The following is a 25,640-nucleotide window of genomic DNA, read 5'->3' as shown; positions in this document are numbered from 1 at the left end:
TTGTTCCATATAAGACCTAACGACCTAGGCTCACTTCTTTCCTCTTCTCTTCTCTCCTCTTCTTTTTCTCTTCCACCGCTTATCCTAATTGTAGTCGGCCTAAGTACTGATAAATATCTGTTCAGTCAATGCCTCCTGGTTATTATATATTGTGATTAAGTATTCCTTTTTTATATTATCATCAATGTTCAAGAAAATCATCATAATAACATTATCAGTTCTTTCATAGTCTTGACTGAAGGGATGTCTCCTGCTGGCCCAGAGTTTCCTTTTCCCCAGTTCCGCTCTTTGTGTGTTGTTTTCAAACCCCCCCCTCTATGCGGAACAACAAAGTGCTAGAGCTAGATGGATAGACCCGCCCCTTGGCGATTTTGATTGGTTTAAGAAATGCAAACAACACGGAACGTTTTTTTTTCCTCTTTTTCCCCTTTTCTTTCTCTCTCAACCTGTGCAAAATGATAATGGGTTCTGCCCATTATCATGATTATGATCATGTACATTTCCTTAATTAGATTTTTCCTGAAAATGCTCTTCCTGTAATTATTGAGTGAAAGTGAGTTAACTGAACCCTAGTGCTGATTATTACCATCACACATGGGTCAGAAGGTATTTTCAAGTAATAGCAAGGTAGCATTTGTTTTTGCCAAACGGGTGGCGTTTAGCACATCAGGACAATTTAGATAGTACAGCTGTAGACAGAATTAAACATTCTGGTTCACCTATGTGGTAAACCTCATCAACTGCTATGTACGCTTGGGCGATAGGATGATATTATCGTTTACATATCATGCACATGGCTAATTTTGCAACACATGTTGTGAATCTTGCGCTTTCCCTTTCTCTCTTGCTTCACTGCATTGTTGTAATGTAGCCTATCAAAAAAGGTAACATTATGTGAGCCTACATTCTGACCCTGTATATAACATTACTGCATGTAGCCTAACTTTGGAAAGATGTTGGCTCTCGTTAGCAAAATAATGCAAATGCACTTAACTGGACTTTCAATTTCACACTGAACTCTGAGCCCCTCCTATGGTAGCCTCCTAGCTCTAAACTGTGCAACATAAAATAACCCATAGGCACAAACAACTCAATAAGGCACAAACAACAGGGTCTATTATTCTAACAGAACATCACCAACTGAGAAGGTTTAGTGAAGGTTTAACACAACGCAATACATTGGTTTCGCAATATGAATTACAAAGATGCAGATAACATTAACGGCCCGTATATGGATCTGCAGTGTTTTCCAGCTTATACCTATTTTTTTTTTATATTTTCTATTGCAACTGCTACAGAAAGATTTTTGTACACAAGTTGAAGTTCTTCAGACTAACTAACTTCAGAATGTTATCTTTCAAAAGAGACCAGGCTTATGCATGTGCTATAAGTATAAAGTATAAAACTAAGCTTTGCAGTCCAAGTTCAAGTAAAAAAGAAATGGCCACTTTTCTGGGTGCCTGTTAAGTCATATACAAGTAGGATAATTGTATGCACTGACCATAGGCATGTAGGATAATTCTAGGCACTGACCAGACGTGTAGGATAGTTATCTGCACTGATCACTGACATGTGGTCGAGTGTTAATTTACAGTGCTATATGTCCAGCACTGCCCACTTTAATCTTCCCCGAGATTGTAACATTAACTTTATAGTAAAAGCCTGTGTCAGGCTAGCAACAACAATAAGACTTCTAGTCTAAACCTAGTCCTAGACCAAGCAGGTTATGACCGTAAAAATCTGTGGAAAATAAGATGAGAACAGTACGATATCCATCCTCTTGCGGAAATTGGGTTTATGGGTCTGTCTTGACTGTGTGTTTGTGTTCCAGTTGCATTGTACAGTGCCAGTGTACAGTTCCTGCCCCACTGCTATGGCTATCCACCCCACCACCACCAACCTACTCATGGTGCATGCTGACCAACAGGTAAACACACTGCTGACCAACAGGTAAACACACTGCTGACTAACAGGTAAACACACTGCTGACCAACAGGTAAACACACTGCTACTGCTGACCAACAGGTAAACACACTGCTACTGCTGACCAACAGGTAAACATATTGCATTTGGATTCACCACAGTAATCCCATGACTAGGCTCAAAGAAATCAGATGCAATTAGTTTCAGATGGAGCAGATTGGATTTCTAAAATTACAAACAACATAGTAGGGAACAACTAGAATTCTGCAGATAATTGATAAAGTAATTATTTTCTGGATCCCAATGAACTGTCACCATAGCTGCACCTACTCTCCCTAGGGTGCATAATCAAACCAACAGGTTAACACAGTTAAGTTCTGCCTAGAACCTATGACTAGGCCTACATAGAACCAATAGACTGAGGCTACTCGGTTGAATTTCATGTTGTGACGTAAACATTTATGTTCCAAAGCAAAGGAAAACGACATGATGGAACAAGTTCATGCATTCATAATGTCAACCAGGAACAGGGCTGTCACCTCATAGTCAATTAGCCCATGAATCCGTCAATTCGGTCTTAGTTGACCAAGACTTTGTCAGTCGATTTCCATGCATTTTCTTTATCAGTTATTTCCTGAAAAGTGATAAGCACATCTCTGGTAAGGACTAGATTTAAAGAGATCCCTCTGCATTACTGCATGGTAAGGAACAGATTTAAAGGGATCCCTCTGCATTACTGCATGGGGGGAAACAAAGATTTTACAGATTTATGTGAAATCCACAAATCGATTCTTCAACTAAATCTATGACCATTAGTAGACGACGAGTTTCTTTAGTTGAGGGTGGCCCTACCCAGGAACATAAAAGCTTTGAAAAAGGTTGTGTGTGAAACTTAATGATTGTCTCGTTGTCTTGTTGGTTTGTCTCGTAGATTTTTGAGTATTCCCTGGTGCAGAAGGAGTACACGGACTGGAGCAGGAAGCTCCAGAAACAAGGCCTCCACCACCTATGGCTGGAGAGAGACACGCCCATCACCCATGTGGCCGTCAACCCCAGGAACCCCGCCCACATCCTCCTGCACGACACCTTCATGTTCTGCATCATTGACCAGAGTCTGGTGTGTAGCCAAACGGAAACGTGACTTCACACAGTATTCCAAATCAGCCCGATTTCGCTTAAAATATGTAAATAAAGTACCAATTGACCACAGGAAAAAAGGTACATAATGTATGTTATGTTATAGCCATAATAAGTAATATATGTGTAACTGAGGGGTACAATTCCCTGACTGTATTGAGAGTATGGTATCATTAAACCACTACTTAGTTATGTACTTTAATTACTGGCCATACAGTACACGGTATATATGATGAACACCCACACAATAACACGGCTTAACAAAGAAAGTCCTGTTTAGAATATTTATTAGAAGAGCAGCAATAGTAGATTACAGTATTGAGAATTATGAGTCGCGCTTATATGGCGAAGAACACTTAAATAGGTCAAGAGCGTAAGTCCATGAGCATATTACGATGGGTATAATTAATACCACCTGTAGCATAAGAATTATATAAGGCACAATCGTAGGTCAGCTGGAGATACTAAGGGGGTTCCCTCCGGTTGTAAGCCAGCAGGGGGGAGGAATTGTCGGGAGCAAAAGTCTGGATCAACGAGGAATAAAGAGACTCCAGGTACAGGAGACGGTGCAATAATTCCTTGGTCCTTAGACAAAGCAACAGCTATACTCCGGTATGCATTGCAGCATGGATGAAAGCTAGCCAGCCTCTGGGTCCTAGAGGCGGGCTCGACGGTGCTCCTCACAGGGTAGATCCCACACAGCAGTGGGGTAGACGGTTCTCTGCTCCAGCAGCCACAGTACCAAAGCAATATAATCCAGCTGGAAAAGGCTCTGCATTCGTCGGTGTAGGTTATCCAGTGTACATATCCACACGGTTCTCGTCTAGGACTCCTCGGATGGCGGCACAAGGTTAGGCCGCCCAGCCTGGATAAGCACACTAGCTCGGTACGATGAACCGGTGGTAATGCTGGTCACTGTAGAACGGTAGCCGCACGATACACTATACATAATAGACTATTACTTTATAATAGAATAAGTCGAACTCGACGATACAGCGTTAAACTCTGACACTTTAGCTTTCAATTCGCATGCGGTCTCAAGGCTCTATTTAGGGGCAAAACGGGCCCACTTCACAGCACGTTGTATCGTGGTGAAGGCTTCAGCTTTTAGTTACTAAGACTGGACTACTGCTGTATCCACCTGCGACGTATTTATACGTAAGGTGAATAATCTAGTGCCAACCTCATTTCTGTCTCGTATTACTGCGCAAACCTGGGCATGTTGAGACATGTCTTAGCGGTGGCTTTGAACTAGACATTGGGGGTATGGCCGTTGGCGCCTAGGGGGTCTCTGTCCAATAGGAGAACGAATATTATGGTCTGGCCTGTACCTAGGTAAAGGGATATTCCGTGTATATGTACAAAGAATATACAAGGGATATCGGACGATATACAAATATTATACAATATATCTCGAGTAATAAATATATATATTCGGTTTAATCTGACCCTTTGTAACAATATGTATGTATTGTATCAGAAATGTTACATGTGTATGTACCGTATTACAAATAAGTACACATATATATATATACTTTTTACGTTTTCATCAAACTTTTAAAGGAACACACCAACATTACCAATTTCCTCTCTGTGCATTCAGTAAAAAAGCTATCCGGCTGCAAGCTAGCTTAGCGTAGCACATGTGAATTGAAGTGGATACAGACCACTAGGCTAGCTGTTGGCCAAAAATACCTCCCCCGGAGTTTTAAGTTAGGCTAGTGGTCTGTATCCACTTCTATTAATTTGTGCTAAGCTAGGCTAGCTTGATAGCTTTCTACGTACAGAAATCACAGCCCGATCGCACCCAAATAGGGTGTGGTCGTCCTACTGAGAACGCCCCCGTCCCCGGGGACGCTGATTCGCTCCTAACCTGGACCGCTGAAATAGGTGGTTCCGGGTGCGCGCCAGTGGGAACGGGGGGGCGTGGTGTACAAGCTTGTACCAAAACACGGAAGAGGCTTCTGTATCAACTTGCTGACACACACAACGTCGTTACTTTAACGCTTTCATGCTTGCTTGAATTTTGGGCAGATAAAAACATACAGCAACAACTGGACAATACCCACAAAACGATATGTATGGGCAATTTGGCGAGTTCAGACCTCAACCAAACAAGCATGTTGAGCCTCACGGCTCAGTGGATGGAAACATGAAGCCACGTTACAAGCACAAGACTTCCCTGGCTCGCATTAGGCCTGGTAATTTTTTTGCCATTGCTATGTCTATACATTGGTTTCTTGTTCGAATGCATTTATTTTCTATAGACCAGTGGTGCCCAACCAGTTGGCCGTGATCGACCGGTAGATCAAAGACATGCAATATAATTGACACGAGCAATGTTAGCTGCTAACTAGTAATAAATAGGCTAAGCTTAGCGTTAGCCGCTAACCCTGGAAAAACGCTCAAAGCTCACTCCACGACAACAGAGGTTCAAATATAACTTCATATTTATTGGTTATTCGTTTCTTTATATCAGCATCCAGTTTCCACCACCGTGTGTTAAACTCTTCCTGTGTTGACGTTCGAGCGTGACATCGCCTACGGCAAGCTTACACGCTCAAAACGCAAACCGTAAACAAAACCCGGAGCGCACCAAGACTGCAGTGTGTACACAAACCAGAGGGAGGGGGGGGAGTTCGCACCCAAGGACGGAGCGAGGATTCGACCCCGAATGGCAGTGAGAAAGCCCCCTTAGTTAGCAGCTAGTTCAGGTTTTTACCTTAACTTGGGCATACAGGGGTGGATGGTGATGTGAAGCATGTTAGATGCATTGGACTCATTGGCAGACACTTTTCGTCTGCGTGTTGGATATCCGTCTTCAGCTATCTCCTGGTTATTTTTTAGATATCCAAAATGCGCCCACACACCTGATTTAAGGCGCTTTTTGGCCAGAATGCCCCCACTGACTAAAGACTCACGGGAAAAATGGCTTTGACAACCTAAAGTATCCGCACATTGGTTGTATTGGACTTTTTGTTTTTGCCCTCAAGTGCAAGAGGCTGGATATAGGAAGAGGGAATACAGGTGTGAAAATGATGCAATGTCCTCAGTGAAAACACTTGTGCTGAATAGCAATCAACCGCTTAAATGTGACCCGTCTTGTTAAGAGCTCACGATTCCTCAGAAAACCCCAAAATGTTGCGCAATTCAGAAATAGGTAGAAATGGAGATATTGGCAATTTTGAGTGCTTTGAAATGTTCTCTATATATCTCCTTATTTGCAAAACTTATTACGACTTGTGAATATGTTAATTATTGTTAGATTGTCCGACAGTATTATTTTCCTCGCTGTGTGAAAAAACTACAGTTGCGTCTGAGGGGCGTGGCTACTGGCTAAGTACTTTCTGTATCGGAGAAGCACTGAGAGGAGAGGAGACGCACCATAATCCATTCAGAAAACAACAGGCCCAGTACTTTGTTGGCAGTGTGAAAATATGCAGAGAAACATTAATATCTTTGGAAGGGTTTGTGTTCAATTGTATCTGAATCGGGAGATGATCTTCTCCGTCACAATTGAAAGTGTATTTCTCTGTCTCATAAAAGCTGGGTGGCAGTCGCATAGAATAATTACTCCAGTAGAGTCTGTAAGCTTGCGCATCATGTAGAACAAGCCGCGATACATAGAGTATACTCGATATATCACCCAGCCCTAGCCTAAACATGGCAAATCTGTTAGTTAATAAAATTAGCCTCCTCTACTTACTGGTATAAGCACTTTTTCATCTCACCATTAATTTCATAGTCCCTTGTCTTCTTAATTTTCCAGAGCTGGTGACTGAATTAGCTAGTAGGGAGTTCCATGTCTCGTTTCCTTCCCGTCTGTCATAACTTGTGGAGTAGGATGCGTTTTCCAGGCAGAGGAAATGATGGGTTTCAGAAGGAAATAATTTTTGGCACATAATGTTACATGAGAACTAGACAAATGGGGTAGAATGAAGGAACAAACATATTTAATTTCATGCTCTTTAACACATTGACCGCCACAGCAGGGGGCGCTAATACCCCATTCATTGCCAGGTCTTTTTTCAATGGATATAGTTTTAGACTGTGGCATTTGCGAGTGCATAAAATATATCTTATATTATATCTATGGGTCTAATAACGCCGTCGGGTCTCAGTGAGTCAACATTGCAGAAACAGATTGTTTTTTCATTGGTACATTTCCGTTTTATACCGGGTTGAATAGAGTGTGGTTCGGGTGTTTTTCAGTAATTCCAGGAAAAGGCGAGAAATGCATTTGACTGTAATCCAGTCATCACGTTGTAATTTTTCGGCTGATTATCTAATCATCCTGAAATCAACGCTAGATTATCACCGTCTCCTCGTCCATACATGAAATGACCGTCGTAGCGGGGCGCCCCCCCCCCACCCCCACCAGATCAACGATCAACTTCGTATATGATGTTCTTACCTTGTATCTGATGTAATGCAAAAGAGATGATCCAAATATCTTATTGCAATTCCAAATAATGCTCGTGGAGGTCCGCACCACACTACCGACCGTTTCACAATGACGGGCGGGCGGAGTTACTGATGCCATCGTTGTATAGAAGTGGCTCGCCTGAATATTTAAACCCCGCCCGCCCGGCTCAGATCGCCTCCTAAAAGACACAAGCCCATTTTCAATGAGATGCAATAGCTCCGTCTGGCAGTAGAGGGCGGTGTTGACCGTCTGCCAGCTCAGACAGGGTCTGAAGACTATACCAGAGGCTGCGGCTATGAATTATGAATAGATATAGCGAATAAACGATATAACGATCCCAAAAACGAGTAAACTCGTTGTTGGCGCTATTCGATTGGCGGCCCATAACGAGTTAACTCATTTATGGCGCAGAATGTGTTAATGTTTCTTCATTTGAAGCATTCAGTTGTATTTTAGAAGAGCAGACGGTGATATAGCATATATTATATGTTTTGTCTGCTTCTCTACACCGCCAGCCCCTTCCTGACCAGAAGGCTCTGCTGTTCAACCAGATGACCTTGAGAAGCCTGCCAGAGCAGGAAAGGACCAGACTAAATCATGCCTTCAAGATCTGCAAGAACTTTCAGGTGAGAACAGAGGTTCCTAATGTTATGAAGTCTTTGTCATAGGTCACTAACGAGTCGGGACCAAGAAGCCATCCCATACAGACCCGGTCCTACAGCCAAAACAGAAGGCTATAATTTTTTTTTTTTTTTATCTACTTTTTCTCCCATTTTCTATATTTTCTCCCATCCCAATTTCGTATCATCCAATTCAACCCTCCCCTGTCACGAACGCTGTTTCTTGCCTCCCACAAGCCGGCTGCAATGTGGACTAAGTCATACATAGCACAAGTCCCCTCCGGTACTTGAGGTAACAGCAGTCGCATCTTTTCACCTGCACAGCTCGATCTCTCAGTGGCGAGGAGTAACGCGTGGGAGGCTCACGCTGCCCCCGATACTTCCTGATTCTACTGCGCAGGCGCACCAACCGACCTGTAGGAGTCGCTGTCCACAACGCCCGATCCCCACCCATCAGTTTCCCACCCCCTAATACGGCCAATGTGTATTAGTATGAACGACCAGCTAAACTGAAAGCAATGTGGAGCGCTGGGCTCGAACAGGCAAGCCCAGCGTCTCCGTCATTCGTGGCGAGTGCCTTGCCCACTACGCCACGTAGCCGCCTAACAGAAGGCTATAATTTAAAACCTGACGGGGCGCTTCTATTTGAACCAGCGCTGCTTTTCTAGGCTTTACAATAAAGGTTTAGCGGATGCGGAAACACACAGACCAATTGCATGCGAGTTAAGCCATCCCACGTGATACTATTCAGCCAATCAAGTCTGTGCATTCCAACCGGTAAACATTGCGACTCTACAGTGCAGACAGATGAGAGTTGGAGGCAAGTTACACATGGAATGATGGTAGAAAGAAAAAGAAAGATACTGTAATGATACACGTAGAGAAAACAAAGTGAGAGATACAGATGACTGAGATGGAGAACGTTGAGAAACAGGAGTGAGATGGAGAAAGGGAAAAACACAGAGAAAATATAGTTTCAATCCGGAATGGACTGACTCATTTCTGTTCATACTTCCCACTGGGAGCACTAAACCATTGTGTCATGTTCAGAAACTGGCACTTAAACGCCATTATGAGACAAAACGGATAATAAATCTCAACACATCTTTGGGCTTTGAGATCTTACGTTTCTGAGTGGGTAGATTTTGAAAAAACATACCCACTCGAATCTGAAGTGAGATCACGGAAAATAAGTTATCTCAAAGCCCAATATGACCAGTCCACCAGGATCCTGAGCCACACATTCACTGCACACAGAGTTGATACTATAAACCTGTTAAATTGTTGAGATGTATTATCTGTAACATTGGTTGAGACTGCTGAGTCAAGATGTGAAACAGAAAAGGGGAAATTCAAGCTTTTTACATTAAATAAAATTTTATTTTATTAGGGCTGGGCGATAAAACAATAACGATAATTATTGCGATATATTTTTCCTCTATAAATATGAAACGTGGTAATTTTCCATTATTAATGCTAATTATAAAGCGCCAGGGGTCGCTATGGGCGTTGGGCCGTTGTGTGCCAGCGCTCTGTTCAATGGGGATAAGTTCCGGTGTTTGCAGTGCTAAACCTATATTAAATATTATAGCTATGGATCTAATAACGTCGATTGTCAGTGAGTTTCTTCCGGTCAACATGCAAAAAACAGATAATTTTTTCATCCATACATTTCCGTTTTATACCGTCGTGAATATGAGTATAGTTTTAGAATGATTCTGTGTAATCAATCCCAGGAAACTCCGCCAAACAGTGATTTACTGCATTTCTTTATAAATCGTGCCATTTCTCACCTGATTATTGAATCAATCTGAAATCAACGCTAGATTATCGGTATTATGTTTCATCATGCATGCCCGAAAATGGGGGGGGGGGGGGTTCTATGCTTCGAGCGCCACCAACGGCATACATTACACAGCACATTACAGACGCACGCTGCGATCGCGGGGAAAAGAATATCGGATCAACGCAAGATTGATAATATATAGTCCTTACCTTGTCTATGATGTACTGCAAAAAGAATAATCCAATTATCTGATCGCCATTCCAAATACTGATCGCGATCGTGTGTCCAACGTTATCCACCAAAACACATGAACCGGCGGTGCTCGAGTGTCCCCAATCCTTGTGTTATAAACGTTACTCATGCCCGAAAGGAAAACCTGGACCGGACTTCTTAGATCGACATACAGCCCAAGCCAGAGGGTTTCCAATGATGTGCAATACCGGCCGCAAGGCGTTAGGCGGCGGTATTGGCCGTTTGTGATCTCAGAGCCATTCCCAATGATAACATCAGGCTGGATGGATGAATTATGAATGGATATAGCGAATAAAAGAAATGACGATTAAAACCCGACTTTTCTCGGGTTTGGCGCTCAAGCGATGGCAATGGTTAACACATTGGGTGCCAGCCATTAGACGGGGCCCTCTGTAGTCAGGCCAGCTTTCCATTACAAACGTTCACTGTGAGTCACGTTGTTTGTAGAGCTAAACCTATATTTTATATTATAGCTATGGATCCAATATCATCAATTGACAGTAAGAACCTTCCGTTCAAGATGCAATTTTTTTTTCATCAATACGTTCCCGTTTTATACCGTGGTGAATATGAGTGTTATATCGGAATGATCTGGGATCATTCCTGTGAGGCTAATAACGTTAAATCCATTGGCGTTTCGTCCCTACACACGATACAGTTAAAAATCCAAATGCAAATGATCGGTATTATGTTCCATCATGAATGCATGAAAGGGGCGGGGCGGGGGGGGGGGGGGGGCGTTTCTGATTAATTGATTGCCAATAACGGTGTATCTAAATGGCAGCCTGTCCAGTAGCAGAGGTCTAGAGTGTGGCGTGCCGCAAGGAAGTTGCCTAGGACCTTTGCTCTTCTCTGTATTTACGAATGACCTATCTTGGGCTACCAAATGTGCTACAACAGTTCTTTATGCAGATGATTCAACATTGTATTACGCGGCACCATCATGCAATGTACTTAATGAAGTTTTGAGTAGAGAACTTAAAGTTGTGCATGACTGGGTAGTATGTAATAGACTTGTCCTTAATATCTCCAAGACTAAATGTATTGTGCTGGGAACAAGGCACAGGTTATCTACAAATCCAAAGCTTCATTTAAACTTGTGTAATTCAGCAGTTCAACAAGTTGAAAGTACTAAACTCCTTGGAGTGATGCTGGATTGCACTCTGTCTTGGTCTCAGCATATTAATTATATTGTTTTAAAAATGGGAAGAGCAATTGGTATTTCCAGGAAATGTGCTTCTTTTGTTGCCCGTCCCCTTTTATGTCAGATAGTGCAAAGTTTAGTTTTATGTCATCTTGACTATTGCTCTGCGATGTGGTCATCTGCTGCCAGTGGTGACCTCAGGAAGCTCCAGGTGGTCCAGAACAGGGCAGCACGGTTGGTACTGGGCTGCTCACTAAGGTCTAATGTGAGCCGTATGCATGCCCGCCTCTCTTGGCTTAACGTTGAAAATAGATTGTCTTTTAATATACTTGTGCTGTTCAAGTTGGTCATGAGCAGTAAGACTCCTGTTTTTATACATAATCAGATTGTTTTTAGTAATACTGTGCACGAGCATTACACTAGAGCAGGGGTCGCCAATTAGATTTGCCCACGGGCCAGATTTTCCCCAAGCCGTTGCTTCGCGGGCCAGGATCAAAAACAATGGCTAATTTAATATACTGATATTGAAAAAAGACAAACGTTTTTCTCTGGTCTGCATCCCCCCAACAACCGTGTGCACTGCGCCGCACTGCACTGCACCCACTCTGCAATCCGCCAAACAAAGTTCTCACTCATCCATTCATTCATGAACAGCTCTCAGCTGTTGCAGATCAGCTTAACAATTGTGTGTATTGCGCCGTACTGTATTGTACCCATTCTGCAATCTGTTAAATAAAGTTTTCATTCATTCATTCATGAACAGCAGATCAGCTGTTGCAGATCACCGCGGCGGGTGATGAACAGATCAGAAGACAGAATGCATGAAAACACGACTCACCATACCTTGTTTGTTGTTCAGTCCTCCAAAATCCCTGCTAATGTTTGAAACATGTCACATATCCACTGGCCGCCCTCCAATTCCAGATTGGCGTTGAATGCAGCTACTTTATCTGCCAACTTGAACACAGTTGTAATAACAACCATTTCCTCGTTGTTGTTGTCGCCACATATTATGCAGAGAGGACGTCGGCTCGGCACGCAAGAATCACCGACCTGTTGCAATAAACCCGTATTTTAAGTATGGCTCCTGTTTATTAAAAGAAGCGTTATATTTCCCTGTTGCATTTCCCTATCCAAAGATGTTTGTTTTGTTTTTTAACACATTTTGTTACTCGCTCCATCTCGAACGCGGAAGTGAAAGTTCGTTAGGGACTATTCCATTGGTTCTCCCAGTCCACGTGACCATTTCTAGCATTTCAATTGGCTATAGTGCTATTGATGACTACCGGTAGATAGATACAGCTTCACAATAAAAGACACCCTGGCGTCCCGAGTGAATATTTCCTGCGCGTAAAATAAATATCATATTCTCAAAATAATCTGACGGGCCAGAAATTATTGCTGGCGGGCCAATGTCGGCCCGCGGGCCGCCTATTGCCGATCCCTGCACTAGAGGTTCCAGTAGTGGGCAGCTTGAATTGCCAGGTCCTAGAACCAGCGCTCTGGGGAGATCTTTTATTTTTAGAGCATTAACTCTATGGAATGGCCTGCCTCGGAACCTCTGCTGCATTTACAGTAGATTCACGTTTTAAAAGAATCTTAAATTGTTTTTAACACTGTAAAGTGGTTTTTTGTTTTTGTTTTACACTAATGTAATTTTAGCTATATTAATTGTTACAGTAGGTTCATTATGCATTGTGTGTACTGACTTTTAATAATTTTGTTTTTTTGCAATGGTGATTGTTTTTGTGTTTTTTTGTGTGTGGACCCCAGGAAGACTAGCTGGTTGCTATCGCACCAGCTAATGGGGATCTCTAATAAAATAAAATAAAATAAAAATATTACCACAAGATATGCTGATGGCCGGTCGTTCATACTAACACAATTGGCAGTGTTAGAGGGTGGGAAAGCCGGTGGGTGGGGATTGGACGTTGTGGACAGCGACTCCTACAGGTCGGTTTGGTGACGCCGGTGCGACGGAAGCAGGAAGTGAGCCTCTCACGCATTACTCCTCGCGACAGAGTTCGAGCTGCTGCGGTGAAAAGATGCGACAGGCTGCCTCCTCGTGTACCGGAGGGGACACGTGATGCAAGGCTTCTGTCCTCGCTACAACCGACCTGTGGGAGGCATAGTCTAGCAACGTCAAGACGGGGGAGGGAAGAATTGGATATACGAAATTGGGATGGGAGAAAAATTTAAACTGGGAAGAAAAAGTGGACAAAAAAAAAAACATACGCTGATCTGGGGGATGGCTATGAAATCCTTGCACGATCAAGCTGAAATTGACGTCAAATTGCTCTTACCTTTGGCCGGTTGGATTCCAAAAAGAATTTTCCAATTATTTGATCGCCATCTGGTAGATCATATGTCCATTTGGCCCACGCCATAACCCTCTACAGCAGGGGTCTCAAACTCAATGTACCTGGGGGCCGCTGGAGGTAGAGTCTGGGTGAGGCTGGGCTGCATCAAATATTCCACAAAAAAAGGGTTTCAAGTATTCCAAAAAAAAGTACAACTGATCCAATCTTCTCAATCTTTGGCAATAACATTTCAGAACAGTTCTTCAGAACATGAACGGTTCTTCAGAACATAGGCTTCTCAGTGGTGTCAGTGGACTCATCCACAATGCAGCTATGGAAATGCACTGCATTTTTTTATTCTATCACAAAGCTGTTTAATCAAATCACCAGCCAGTATTTCAGTTATTCTGGTTGCTGTGCGATCTGAGGGGGAGTTTGCCTTCAAACATGGTCTCCATCACTTCAGTCATACATTATTTTATTATGTATGCATCAGAGAGAGAATGGCTTCTTGTGTTTAGCCAACACCCATGCCACTGAGTGAGGACTTCAGTGGTGCAGTGGTGGTCCCACGCGGTACCACGCCGACCCAGCAGTTTTCTGAGCAGAAGTACGCGCACGGATGTGCATGCGCGGGCACGCGCGCACACAAATGCGTTCACAACTTTCACTCGACTCGTCGCGCCGTGCGCCAAGTACCCGGCACTTATCTATCACCTAGTCTTTGCATAATAATAGGATACCAATAGCATAACAAAGAAAGAGAAGTACAAAACCAAAATACAAGCCCTGTGGGGGTTTGCTTGAGCTGTGGAACCAATGGTCCCGACTGGAAGTATGAGACATTTCGTTGTGCTTCAGAAGGAAACTGTAAACTGTAAGTTACATTGTTAATTTAGTTTGTATTTACTTTTCTAGTTTAAGTTAATTCAATTAAAAAAATTTTAACTACAATATTGTATCTACAATTACATTTAAAACATTGTTTGTTTTTCAACCATATCTGTTGACAATATAATTTCTTTATATATTGAAGGCTACATCCTGCTACCTTTTTCAGCTTCTCTATTTCAAGGCAATATTTACAAAAACTAAACTAAAACTAGTAATTTCCTATACAAACATGTTTCCTACTATTTATGCATAATAATCATCTGTTCTGTGCGCACGCGAGGGAACATGTATGCGCGGGAGCACGTGGTGTAATTTAAACAGCGCACAGGCAGTTCTGATATTACGACTGCACCCCTGGAGGATTTGGTTGCTTTTTCTCGTTGTGACATAGATTTAACAATAATTCTGCTTGCAGCTTGATATGATTTTCATTCCATTTCTTTTTGTGGTTCTTAGCACTGAATTTTGAGGAAAGGTTGCATCAAAATAACTGTTGTTTCGTAGTGGCGTTTCAAATTGCCACTCTTCACAAGAGCTACCGTTTCTTGGCATATTAGTCACATTGATTTGGTGCTGGGACTCAGGATGAACGCATATTTTTCAGTCCATTCACCTTTGAATTGCAGTCGACTTTTCTTTTACTGGCCATCTTTGAACATGCCGTATTTTTCTGCTGGCTGCCTACTGGCGAAACTAGGCTACTAGCTACATTTATCTCACAGAGATAAAACTGGGAACGAGGCTACTGTAGATGCGCTGTCAACTCTCTGCTCTGACTCGGACTGAAAGAGACGACACGCATTCCGTGAAGACCCGCCCTACTCTGCATCTGATTCGCAGACTGTGGGTGGGGGGGGAAACGCTGACGGGACGCTGAATGTGATTGGACCAGAGCAGAGTACACAGACAGACAGTGGCAGTGCAGCCGGACATGCACTGCTTGCAGAGGAGATGGCGAGGATGCATTTGCCTTCCACTTTACTTGGTATCACTCCAGAATCACGTTTCAACCAAGTCACTAACGTAACGTTGCTGTCATGAGCCTGCACTATGGTAGCCTACAAGTGATAAAATAAATAAAACTTCCAACTCGCGCAATGACTCGGCAAAAAGTTGCGTGCGGGCCGCACTAACACTAAACTTTGATGTCAAGTAGGGGGCCGAAAGTTTGAGACCCCTGCTCTACAGCATAATGAATCTGGCATCCCAAAAAGTATTCCATGCGATCGGGTGAAGCCCTCGCTTCAGGCTAACAGAAAAGTCCGCCCGGAGCGTTTTCAGTGTGACACCCGGTCTGCAACAGGGGTTACTGCATTCTCGAGACAGCGCCACTACCAGGATCTGGCCGGTCCCAATATGCCTTTTCCAGGCAAAATACAGCTCTGTGACATTGAGTAGGATATTAACACAATCATACAACATCATGAGCATCTTATACCTCTCACTGCCAGTACTGTAAGCCTATGGAGTCGCTCACCTTCTTTGCAGGGCTATAACTTTTTAAATATTATAGCTATATCGACATTACTATGGCCCATTCAACATCGGGTATCTATCGTTCCCGATGTGGGAACCAGCGTTTCCGTTAGCCGGTAATTACCGGTATTTGACCGGCAAAATCTGTTGAAGTCCGACATATTTAATCTCTCCGGTCTTAATGTCCGGTGAAAATAATTCCCTGAGTCTAAGCACAATTTGATTATTTGAATTGTATTAAAATAGGCTAAAATTAAATAGCCTATGCGATGAACGAAACGATCATTACATTTGTTTCCTCGTTGCTTCTAATAATGACAACGACGTTGTCAGCGAGAGCTTAGTGCTGGGTGTGCAAACTTTTGTGAAGCTGCAGAGCCGGAGCAGCAGCAGCACAATGCAGTATTCCAGCAGTACTCCAATTCAGCCATTTTCAATTCAATGTTGGGTGGGGGGCGCTGCTGTGCGTTCCCCAGAAAAGAGCCAATAACAGCTGAATCAGCTGCTCTGCAGCGCCATACTCTTTGCAAATAAGTCGTTGCGAGGTGGAGAGAGTCGTCACGCAAACCCACGATAATGTTGCCGTCTCTCTCTGCCAAATTTCTCAGTTCTTCGCTTGATATAATTAATACAAATGTCCAATATAACGGAATTCGTTAGCTCATAAAAATGTGATTATAACAGACTGTTGTTTATTAATGTCGGGCGACTGCCCACAGACACCTATTTGATTTAAAGTCGGCAGCAGCACGAGTCTCGGGACTTATTTTATTTGGAATATAATGACTTTATACGCAAAAGTAGCCTAGTTTTAAGTAAAAATATTATAAATCTACATGCCTTGATGATGTCATTCTTTTGTTGTCATTCTTTTGCCTATCAATTGTTTTTAAGCTCAATAAACTCTGACCGGAATTTCTGTCATTTGACCGGTAGATTGAAATCTACCGGACACTGAGGCTGGCAACAATTTTTTCTAATGGAAACCCTGGTGGGAACGTTATATTTTCCCATTCATACATTGTCGTGTTAATACCGTCGTGAATATAAGTGTTTTTAGAGTGTAGAGCAGTCATTCCTAGAACATGAGTTATAGGCCCCGACGCATATTATACATAATCGATTGGCGTTTCGTTCATATACACGCTATATTAAAAAATTCAAATGCATATGATCGGTATACATTATGCTCCATCATGCGTGAAGGAAAAGGGGGGGGGGGGGTCGTTTATGATTCCTTGATTGTCAGTAACGGCTTTCTTTAGTACGACATATGTTGATCAGATGGATTGCAATGAAATAAATGGACAATCGAGCTGGAATTAACGTTGGATTCCTCTTACCTGTGGCCTATGAGTCTGGAGAAAAAATATTCCAATTATTTGACTTCCATCTGCTAGATCCATTTTCCGTTTGTACAACGCACAATAAACGCCGAAAGCATATTTATTATTGCGTCTAGAAAGCGATCCAATGCACTAGTGTTTGTCTGGATCCACATAACAAGATAGCTCTGCCTGGAACATTTTCCCCGATGCACAGAACGCACCATCCGGTTGAGAGTGGAGTGCAACATGCCCGAAATCCACCAGGCGGCGGTATTGAGCCATTGGAATATCCGACAGAGTCCACAGTCTCCCGGAGCCTTGCTGGATGAATTATGAATGCCAATAGCGAATAAAGGAAATAACGATCATAAAAACGAGTAAACTCGTTATTGGCGTTATTAGATTGGCGGCCAATAAGGCGCAGAAACGGTTAAAATCGGGGGAAAAAATTAAAACGACCCAGAAACGAGAATCTTTGTTTCCGGCACTGAACCGCTGGGCCACAGAAACGAGAATTCTCGTGAACGGCACCCAAAGGGTTAATACCAGAATTGAGATTTAATAAAACTATTAAGTCATTGTTAATGCCAGTTATACACGTTTTATAGTTATACAGTTCGTGTTCATGTTCTACCTCAGATTTGTGGTTTGGCAAGTAGCCCTAGTTTGTCATGTTCTGACAATAAAGAATATTCTGAACCACAATTAACCTTCTGGTTTCTTCAGCTTTCATTCAGCAGCAAAAATAGCCTTTAAACTTGACAGAAAAAATTATTTCATGTATATCGATGTAACAGTAAAGTGCAACAGCAATGTACAGGTGATTAAAGTGGGTGCAAAATATACAAATTAGTACTACTGAGTGTAGTGCTAATCAGATGCATGTACAGAGTTGTAGTATATTAAGTACAGTGATACATGTGTAAAGACCGTATGGTAGTAGTCATACTGGCCAGCAATGTAACTAGTAAGAGTAGGATATGTATAGATATAGTATCTACAGATATGTAAAAGGACTATGTGCACGTAAGTACAGAGGTGTGGATAAGTATATATGTGGTGAGAATATATATATATATATATATTGTTGTCGAATATTTCAAATGAGTGAAACTAGAAATTCAGACGAGTCAATTTGTATATATAAAAATATAGAACATACCGTAGTTTATTTCTGTGGCCAGAGCTCAGTTTACAATCAGACACGAACGTCTGACCAGAAAGTGAGAGAGCTTTGGTCAGACATACAATAAATACATGATTGACATGCCGTACATAAGATGCCCAGATATGACCCAAAAAAAGCAAACAAAAATGCCCTAGTGAGAAAATTAAAACAAAGAATGGGTCTATGGCTTCGTTATGGCTTCACACAAAGAACTGGAGAGGAAAATAACCTTGGACGTCTCGTATCTGCTGGCCCTTTTGGCTTATGTTATAAGAACACTGTTAAGATTGTCGCCCTAGTGTCTTTGAGCTGTAGCTAGTTAACCTATATTAAATAATCAAGGCTATCGACATAGAATATGTATTTTAACACAGAACTATATGACATGATGATATTTTCCCATCACAATATGGTATATAGAGCATTTGTACATGCTATCATACAGAGCTATGGATTATATGCAGGTGTATATAGAGGGGTTATATGCAGGTATATTCAGACAAATGTGGATATATATATGCAGTAAATATGAAAAAATGTTGCTCCCGTTATTTTATCTTATCTAGTTAAGCACTTTATTTGAAAATGTTATTTATTTTCTCTTATTTTATTTTATTTTTATCCACTTTTTCTCCCATTTTTCTATATTTTCTCCCATCCCAATTTCGTATCATCCAATTCAACCCTCCCCTGTCACGAACGCTGTTTCTTGCCTCCCACAAGCCGGCTGCAATGTGGACTAAGTCATACATAGCACAAGTCCCCTCCGGTACTTGAGGTAACAGCAGTCGCATCTTTTCACCTGCGCAGCTCGATCTGTGTCGAGGAGTAACGCGTGGGAGGCTCACGCTGCCCCCGACACTTCCTGATTCTACTGCGCAGGCGCACCAACCGACTTGTAGGAGTCGCTTGTTCACAACGCCCGATCCCCACCCTTCAGTTTCCCTCCCCGTAACTAGCGTCTCCACACTGGTGGCGAGTGCCTTGCCCACTACACCACCTAGCCGCCCCATTTTCTCTTATTTGTTGAGAGAATATTATTCATATCTGCAGTCATGCATATGTTCAGTTCTATGTTGCGTGACAATAAATATTGTCAAAAGGTTTTTGAATCGTCCTGAATTAATTGGATTTGACAGTCAGGTATTGATCACATGCAGATGTTGAACTACTAGGCTACTTAAATATATATCACACTAAATAGTTAAGACATTATAATCTTCCGGACCTTTGTTTCTTAACATTTTTGTTGAATACCCCTGCTTTAGGGGGACACAAATAATTTATCAAAGTAATGTTCATAATTTTACATTCCAAATTGTTCAAACCTGAAAAATGCAGATGGTTACCGGTACATCCTTTTTAAAATATTGCTTTTTTTGTGAGCAAAGATGTTATGGTGGTTAAAGGGGCACTCCACCAAAAAACAACGCAAATTTATTTTGCACATAATCTCACACATCCAGAAATGTTTTTTTTTGCACTGAGGATATTGAATCCTTGTGTTGGGTTTATTAGGTCAATTAAATCATTTTGATAGATAAATAGCAAGACCCTGTCTTTTTTTTTTTTAAACTTTATTTTTTAGCGTTTATCGCTTTTCTGGTCAAGCATGACCGACAGATACAGGGTGAAACGGGATATAGAGCAGGGGAAGACATTCTGGCAAATGACGGCGGGTCCGGGAATCGAACTCTGAGTCCACCAGATCCGTGACTTATCACGGTTTTCCCCGACGCAGAAATAGCGCCGAGATATGCGGTTAGCTACTGGAGCCCCCTGCAAGACCCTGTCTTATAGGCACTGCTATCTTATCATGTCATTGAGCTGTAATTAACACAAGGATTCAATGTCCCCACTAAATTAATGTGTGCAAAACTGATGTTTTAATGTGTGAGATTATGTGCAAAATATATCGGAATAGTTTTTTGGTGAAGTGCCCCTTTAACAACTTCAGTCAACATTCATTAGTGAGACTTACTTTAGTCCAAGCAGTTATTTGGAGTAAGTGTCAAACTTTTCAAATGCTAGCATTTATAACATTTTGGAAGGTAACCCTTGAGTTACTGAATGGTTTTGATTTCCCTGCGTTCCCCTCCAGAACCTGCTGTGTGTGAATCTACTGGAGGACCATTCTCTGGTGGTGGTGGAGCGCCCCCTAGCGGACATCACCTCTCAGCTTCCTGCACCAGTTCGACAGAAGAAGTTCGCCACCTAGGGCCACACCTGGTTTCTTATTGCTTAGACTGTTATTGTTCATTGATTTCTAGTACAGCAAAGATGATGTTTGCACTCACATCATTTCGGGGGGGGGGGGGGGGGTTACAGAGCAGAATTATCCCACTTTACCATATTAAACTTAGTTCCTGAAGAAGTGTTGTTGCCATAGCGACTAATCATGACCTTCACTGATGACCCTGCTTCTTAGAATCTGAATCAGAAATGTCTTTGCCCTTAAGCTTTCACATACAAGGAATTTGTCTTGGTAATTTGGTGCATCAACATTAACAGACAATTCAATTAGAATAAAATAAAATGGAATATTGTCCGAGTTCAGGTTGTGTGATCTTTAGTAGGGAACTTTATCTGCTGTGTGTTCATGTCTCTCTGCCCGGTTCCTTTGCTGTGTAAAGACTGTTTAATAATACAGTAATAAATATTACTATTTACTATAATGATGGCTTGAAATGTGTTTTTTGTTATGTATTGTTAGATCAGTCAGATTAGCCTGTTGATTGTTATCCGCCTTCACCGTCTCTCCTATTGTGTTTGTTAGTAGTTCATGGCGGCAATCGTTCTGTGAAATTATTTTCCCACACACTGACTAGCTAAAACACTTGTCTATTGCCCATTGCATCCGGACAAGAATGTACGTGGAGTCGTCATCTCATATCAGAAGGATGGTTTATTTACACAAACAAGTTCTCGTTCAGAATGAACAAATTGAAAGTCTTTAGAGGTATAAGAAAAGCATCCATCTGTCTGTCTCGCCATCATCGGCCATGCGCTCCATTTCCCAATTTTTTTTAAATGATAGATTCATTAATATGAACTTTTAGTTTAATGAAAACATGTGTTTTAGATGTTCCAAAGTCACATTTTGGCCAGTATTCAAATGAGTGTAAACTTAGTGAAACATTATATTTTTGTCTTTAGCTTTTCAGAGGTGCATTTAGCACCATTTCAGCAAACATGGATACATTTCAGTCGTTTGAGCCGTAACATAGCAAAATGTGATTTTACAAGAATGAAATCATTCACAACACTTGTAATTGATGGTAATCTGTGTTTTAGATGTTCCAAAGTGGTAAACCTACCTACGGCAGAGCGCAATCAGCGTTAGATGACAGTCACAGTGTAACTCTCCTCGGTTCGGCAAATAATGCAGATGGTGAGTTCAAGTGCATTTACTGGGCAACAACCTCTTCAAATCACAGAACAGCCTGCCTTACAAGATGCTTTAAGAGAACATTCTTTTCACAGGAATAACATTGCCTCTTAACCTGCTTATAATATATATAATATTTTTTGAAGATCAAATCTTTTTATAAATAGAAAATCAGACGTGTGACCTTTTACCAGTAATACACAGAAAATGGTAAACTGATATCTTTTAAATTAAATGATTTTGTTTGAATAAGCCAAAAACTAAACTGTAGCCTAGTGGTAGGCCTATTTCTAACACACTTTAATCAGCTAAAAGTGAAAAAAAATAGAACCTTTCCTTTCTTCCTTGGAGCCCTGAAATCCCTTCCCTTTCGTGGGGAAAGACGTGACTGAGAGGGGCAGTATATATTGGTGCTCCAGCATCAGCAGTATATATTGGTGCTCCAGCATCAGTAGTATATATTGGTGCTCCAGCATCAGTAGTATATATTGATGCTCCAGCATCAGCAGTATATATTGGTGCTCCAGCATCAGCAGTACATATTGGTGCTCCAGCATCAGCAGTACATATTGGTGCTCCAGCATCAGCAGTACATATTGGTGCTCCAGCATCAGCAGTATATATTGGTGCTCCAGCATCAGCAGTACATATTGGTGCTCCAGCATCAGCAGTATATATTGGTGCTCCAGCATCAGCAGTACATATTGGTGCTCCAGCATCAGCAGTATATATTGGTGCTCCAGCATCAGCAGTATATATTGGTGCTCCAGCATCAGCAGTATATATTGGTGCTCCAGCATCAGCAGTATATATTGATGCTCCAACATCAGCAGTACATATTGGTGCTCCAGCATCAGCAGTATATATTGATGCTCCAGCATGTTAGCCAGCACACACTAGCATTCTAATGGGAATCTGTCTTCAAAAAACTCTCCAAATACAAGCAAAAGATGTTAAAGGAACACTCCAACATTTTGGGAAATTAGCTTATTTGCCATCTACCCTGGAGTTAGACTAGCCCCTTTCGTGACTGTGATGCAAGCCTTGCTTGAATACGCAGTCACTGATTCGACGGTAGTAGCCAGGTTAATGTGCACCATCAAGCACTGGTTAAAAGCGAGCGGTGGGTCCAAAATATATCGGATATAAATTTCAAAGGTACTCACCGTTGCATTAGGGTTTCACACACAACAGTGGGGGGGTTTGAAAGCTCGGTGTTGCTAATAAACATTTTAAATCATTTTTATAAACTAGTAAAAAAATCACTGAGCTAGCCTTGGCTAAAATGGCTGCTTCTGCATTTTGATGCAGGAGCGCTGTGATTGCTGGCTGCTTTGTCACATGCCTATGGTGCGCCCAGCAATCACAGCGCTCCTGCGTCAAAATGCGGAAGCAGCCATTTTAGCCAAGGCTAGCTAAGTGATTTTTTTACTCGTTTATGAAAATGATTTAAAATGTTTATTAGCAACGCCGAGCTTTCAAACCCCCCCCACTGTTGTGTGTGAAACCCTAATGCAACGGTGAGTACCTTTGAAATTTATATCTGATATATTTTGGACCCACCGCTCGCTTTTAACCAGTGCTTGATGGTGCACATTAACCTGGCTACTACCGTCGAATCAGCGACTGCGTATTCAAGCAAGGCTTGCATCACAGTCACGAAAGGGGCTAGAGTTAGACAAGAAGATGCATACCTTTTTCTTCTCTGTGCATGCAGTAGGAGTAGGAAGACGTTGGGAACTAGGATAATGGAGGAACCTACTTCCAGTGACTGACGCTAAGCTAGGCTAACGGTGCACGTCTTCCTACTCCTACTGCATGCACAGAGAAGAAAAAGGTATGTATCTTAACACTCCAACATTTTGAGAACCCTGGAGTTAGACAAGAAGATGCATATCTTTTTCTTCTCTGTGCATGCAGTAGGAGTAGGAAGACGTTGGGAACTAGGCTAATGGAGGAACCTACTTCCAGTGACTGACGCTAAGCTAGGCTAACGGTGCACGTCTTCCTACTCCTACTGCATGCACAGAGAAGAAAAAGGGTATGTATCTTATTGTCTAACTCCAGGGTAGATGGCAAATAAGCTAATTTCCCAAAATGTTGGAGTTTTCCTTTAAAGTGGAGATGAAGCAGTGAGCAATGTGATCCTAGTTTGTTTGTTGTGTACCTTGTGTAAGACAGGGTTCTATAATCAAATGTGAAATCTATCTTATTTGTCTGAAAAATATAATATAATATCCCTGTTTTCAACATGGGCGCCGCCATTTTGTTGCTGACGTCATACCGTGGCTTGGGTGTATACACTCTGGTTAGCTGCCTATATTGAATGGGTCAGTCAGCAAATAAAATGTTGCCTACAAAACAACGGGACCGCGGTGGTTCTGTTTGTATTGCTCCTGGCTGTTCAAACTAATTTTACCATGTGAGAGAGAGGAAAGTTGGTTAATTTCCACAAACTACCAGTGAAAAAAACAGTGTTGTTGACATGTTGGCTCGGGCTGGCTGCACTCAGGCGGCGCGACCAGCCTGTTGGACAGGGAAGGAGGATCTGCAGAGAACACTTCATTGCCTCGGATTATGTTGTTGGGGTGGGATGTTTGTCCAGAAGACCACTAATCAGCTGAAGCCGGACGCGGTTCCCTCGGTCTTCGACAGACAGACCGGCGTTAGCTCTCGGGAGCGATCGCTAGCTAGTTGGCACCAGCCGGGGCCAGGCGTTAGCTCTCGCTAGCTAGCGTTAGCAACCGGAGCGTCGCGGAGCATTCAGCCTGCTGGCTACCTAGACCCACTTCAACCAGCGTCGCGGAGCATTCAGCCTGCTGGCTACCTAGACCCACTTCAACCAGCGTCGCGGAGCATTCAGCCTGCTGGCTACCTAGACCCACTTCAACCAGCGTCGCGGAGCATTCAGCCTGCTGGCTACACAAGCTGTGTAGCCAGCAGGCTGAATGCTCCGCGACGCTCCGGTTGCTAACGCTAGCTAGCGAGAGCTAACGCCGGGCCCCGAGAGCTAACGCCGGTCTGTCTGTCGAAGACCGAGGGAACCGCGTCCGGCTTCAGCTGATTAGTGGTCTTCTGGACAAACATCCCACCCCAACAACATAATCCGAGGCAATGAAGTGTTCTCTGCAGATCCTCCTTCCCTGTCCAACAGGCTGGTCGCGCCGCCTGAGTGCAGCCAGCCCGAGCCAACATGTCAACAACACTGTTTTTTTCACTGGTAGTTTGTGGAAATTAACCAACTTTCCTCTCTCTCACATGGTAAAATTAGTTTGAACAGCCAGGAGCAATACAAACAGAACCACCGCGGTCCCGTTGTTTTGTAGGCAACATTTTATTTGCTGACTGACCCATTCAATATAGGCAGCTAACCAGAGTGTATACACCCAAGCCACGGTATGACGTCAGCAACAAAATGGCCGCGCCCATAATGCTAAATGCTTCAGAAATGTACACAACAAATCGTTTTTTCTTAGAAACTGCTTATTTTTATAACGTGACTTCTTCTGTGGCTTATCTAAATACTAATGTGATGCTATGAATATGTATTTATCGCACTGCTTCATCTTCCCTTTAAGGGCATTAATAGGATTACATGAGAGCTAATACTCAAAAACATAAACGTTTTGTCATTGCACTATTCATGCAGCTAATTTTAGCTAATAAATGTTAGCACATGAGTAACATTAGCACATCAGCTAAATATTTTCAGTTTGTTAAATAAAATAAATTTTTGAAAAGGGGGTTAATAAACCTCTTTAAAGGTGGCTTTAAAGGTCGAGTTCATGTGATCAGAGA

General features: G+C 42.4%; 1 protein-coding gene across 1 annotated transcript in view; it reads left to right on the top strand.

Annotated features, from left to right (window-relative positions):
* Positions 1-20,766, top strand: part of utp4 (UTP4 small subunit processome component) — a 77,855-nt gene extending 57,089 nt beyond the window's left edge. The window contains exons 14-17 of the mRNA XM_084335345.1: positions 1,832-1,927; positions 2,855-3,040; positions 8,002-8,112; positions 20,556-20,766. Of these exons, the coding sequence (XP_084191471.1) occupies positions 1,832-1,927; positions 2,855-3,040; positions 8,002-8,112; positions 20,556-20,672 (510 nt within the window). The 3' untranslated portion in view covers positions 20,673-20,766. The remainder of the gene's footprint in view (positions 1-1,831; positions 1,928-2,854; positions 3,041-8,001; positions 8,113-20,555) is intronic.
* Positions 20,767-25,640: the final 4,874 nt, after the last annotated feature.

The sequence above is a fragment of the Notolepis coatsorum genome (genome assembly GCF_963971535.1).
Source record: "Notolepis coatsorum genome assembly, chromosome: 18".
In the NCBI taxonomy this organism is placed as follows: Eukaryota; Metazoa; Chordata; class Actinopteri; order Aulopiformes; family Paralepididae; genus Notolepis; species Notolepis coatsorum.
This window is presented reverse-complemented; position numbering and strand designations above follow the sequence as displayed.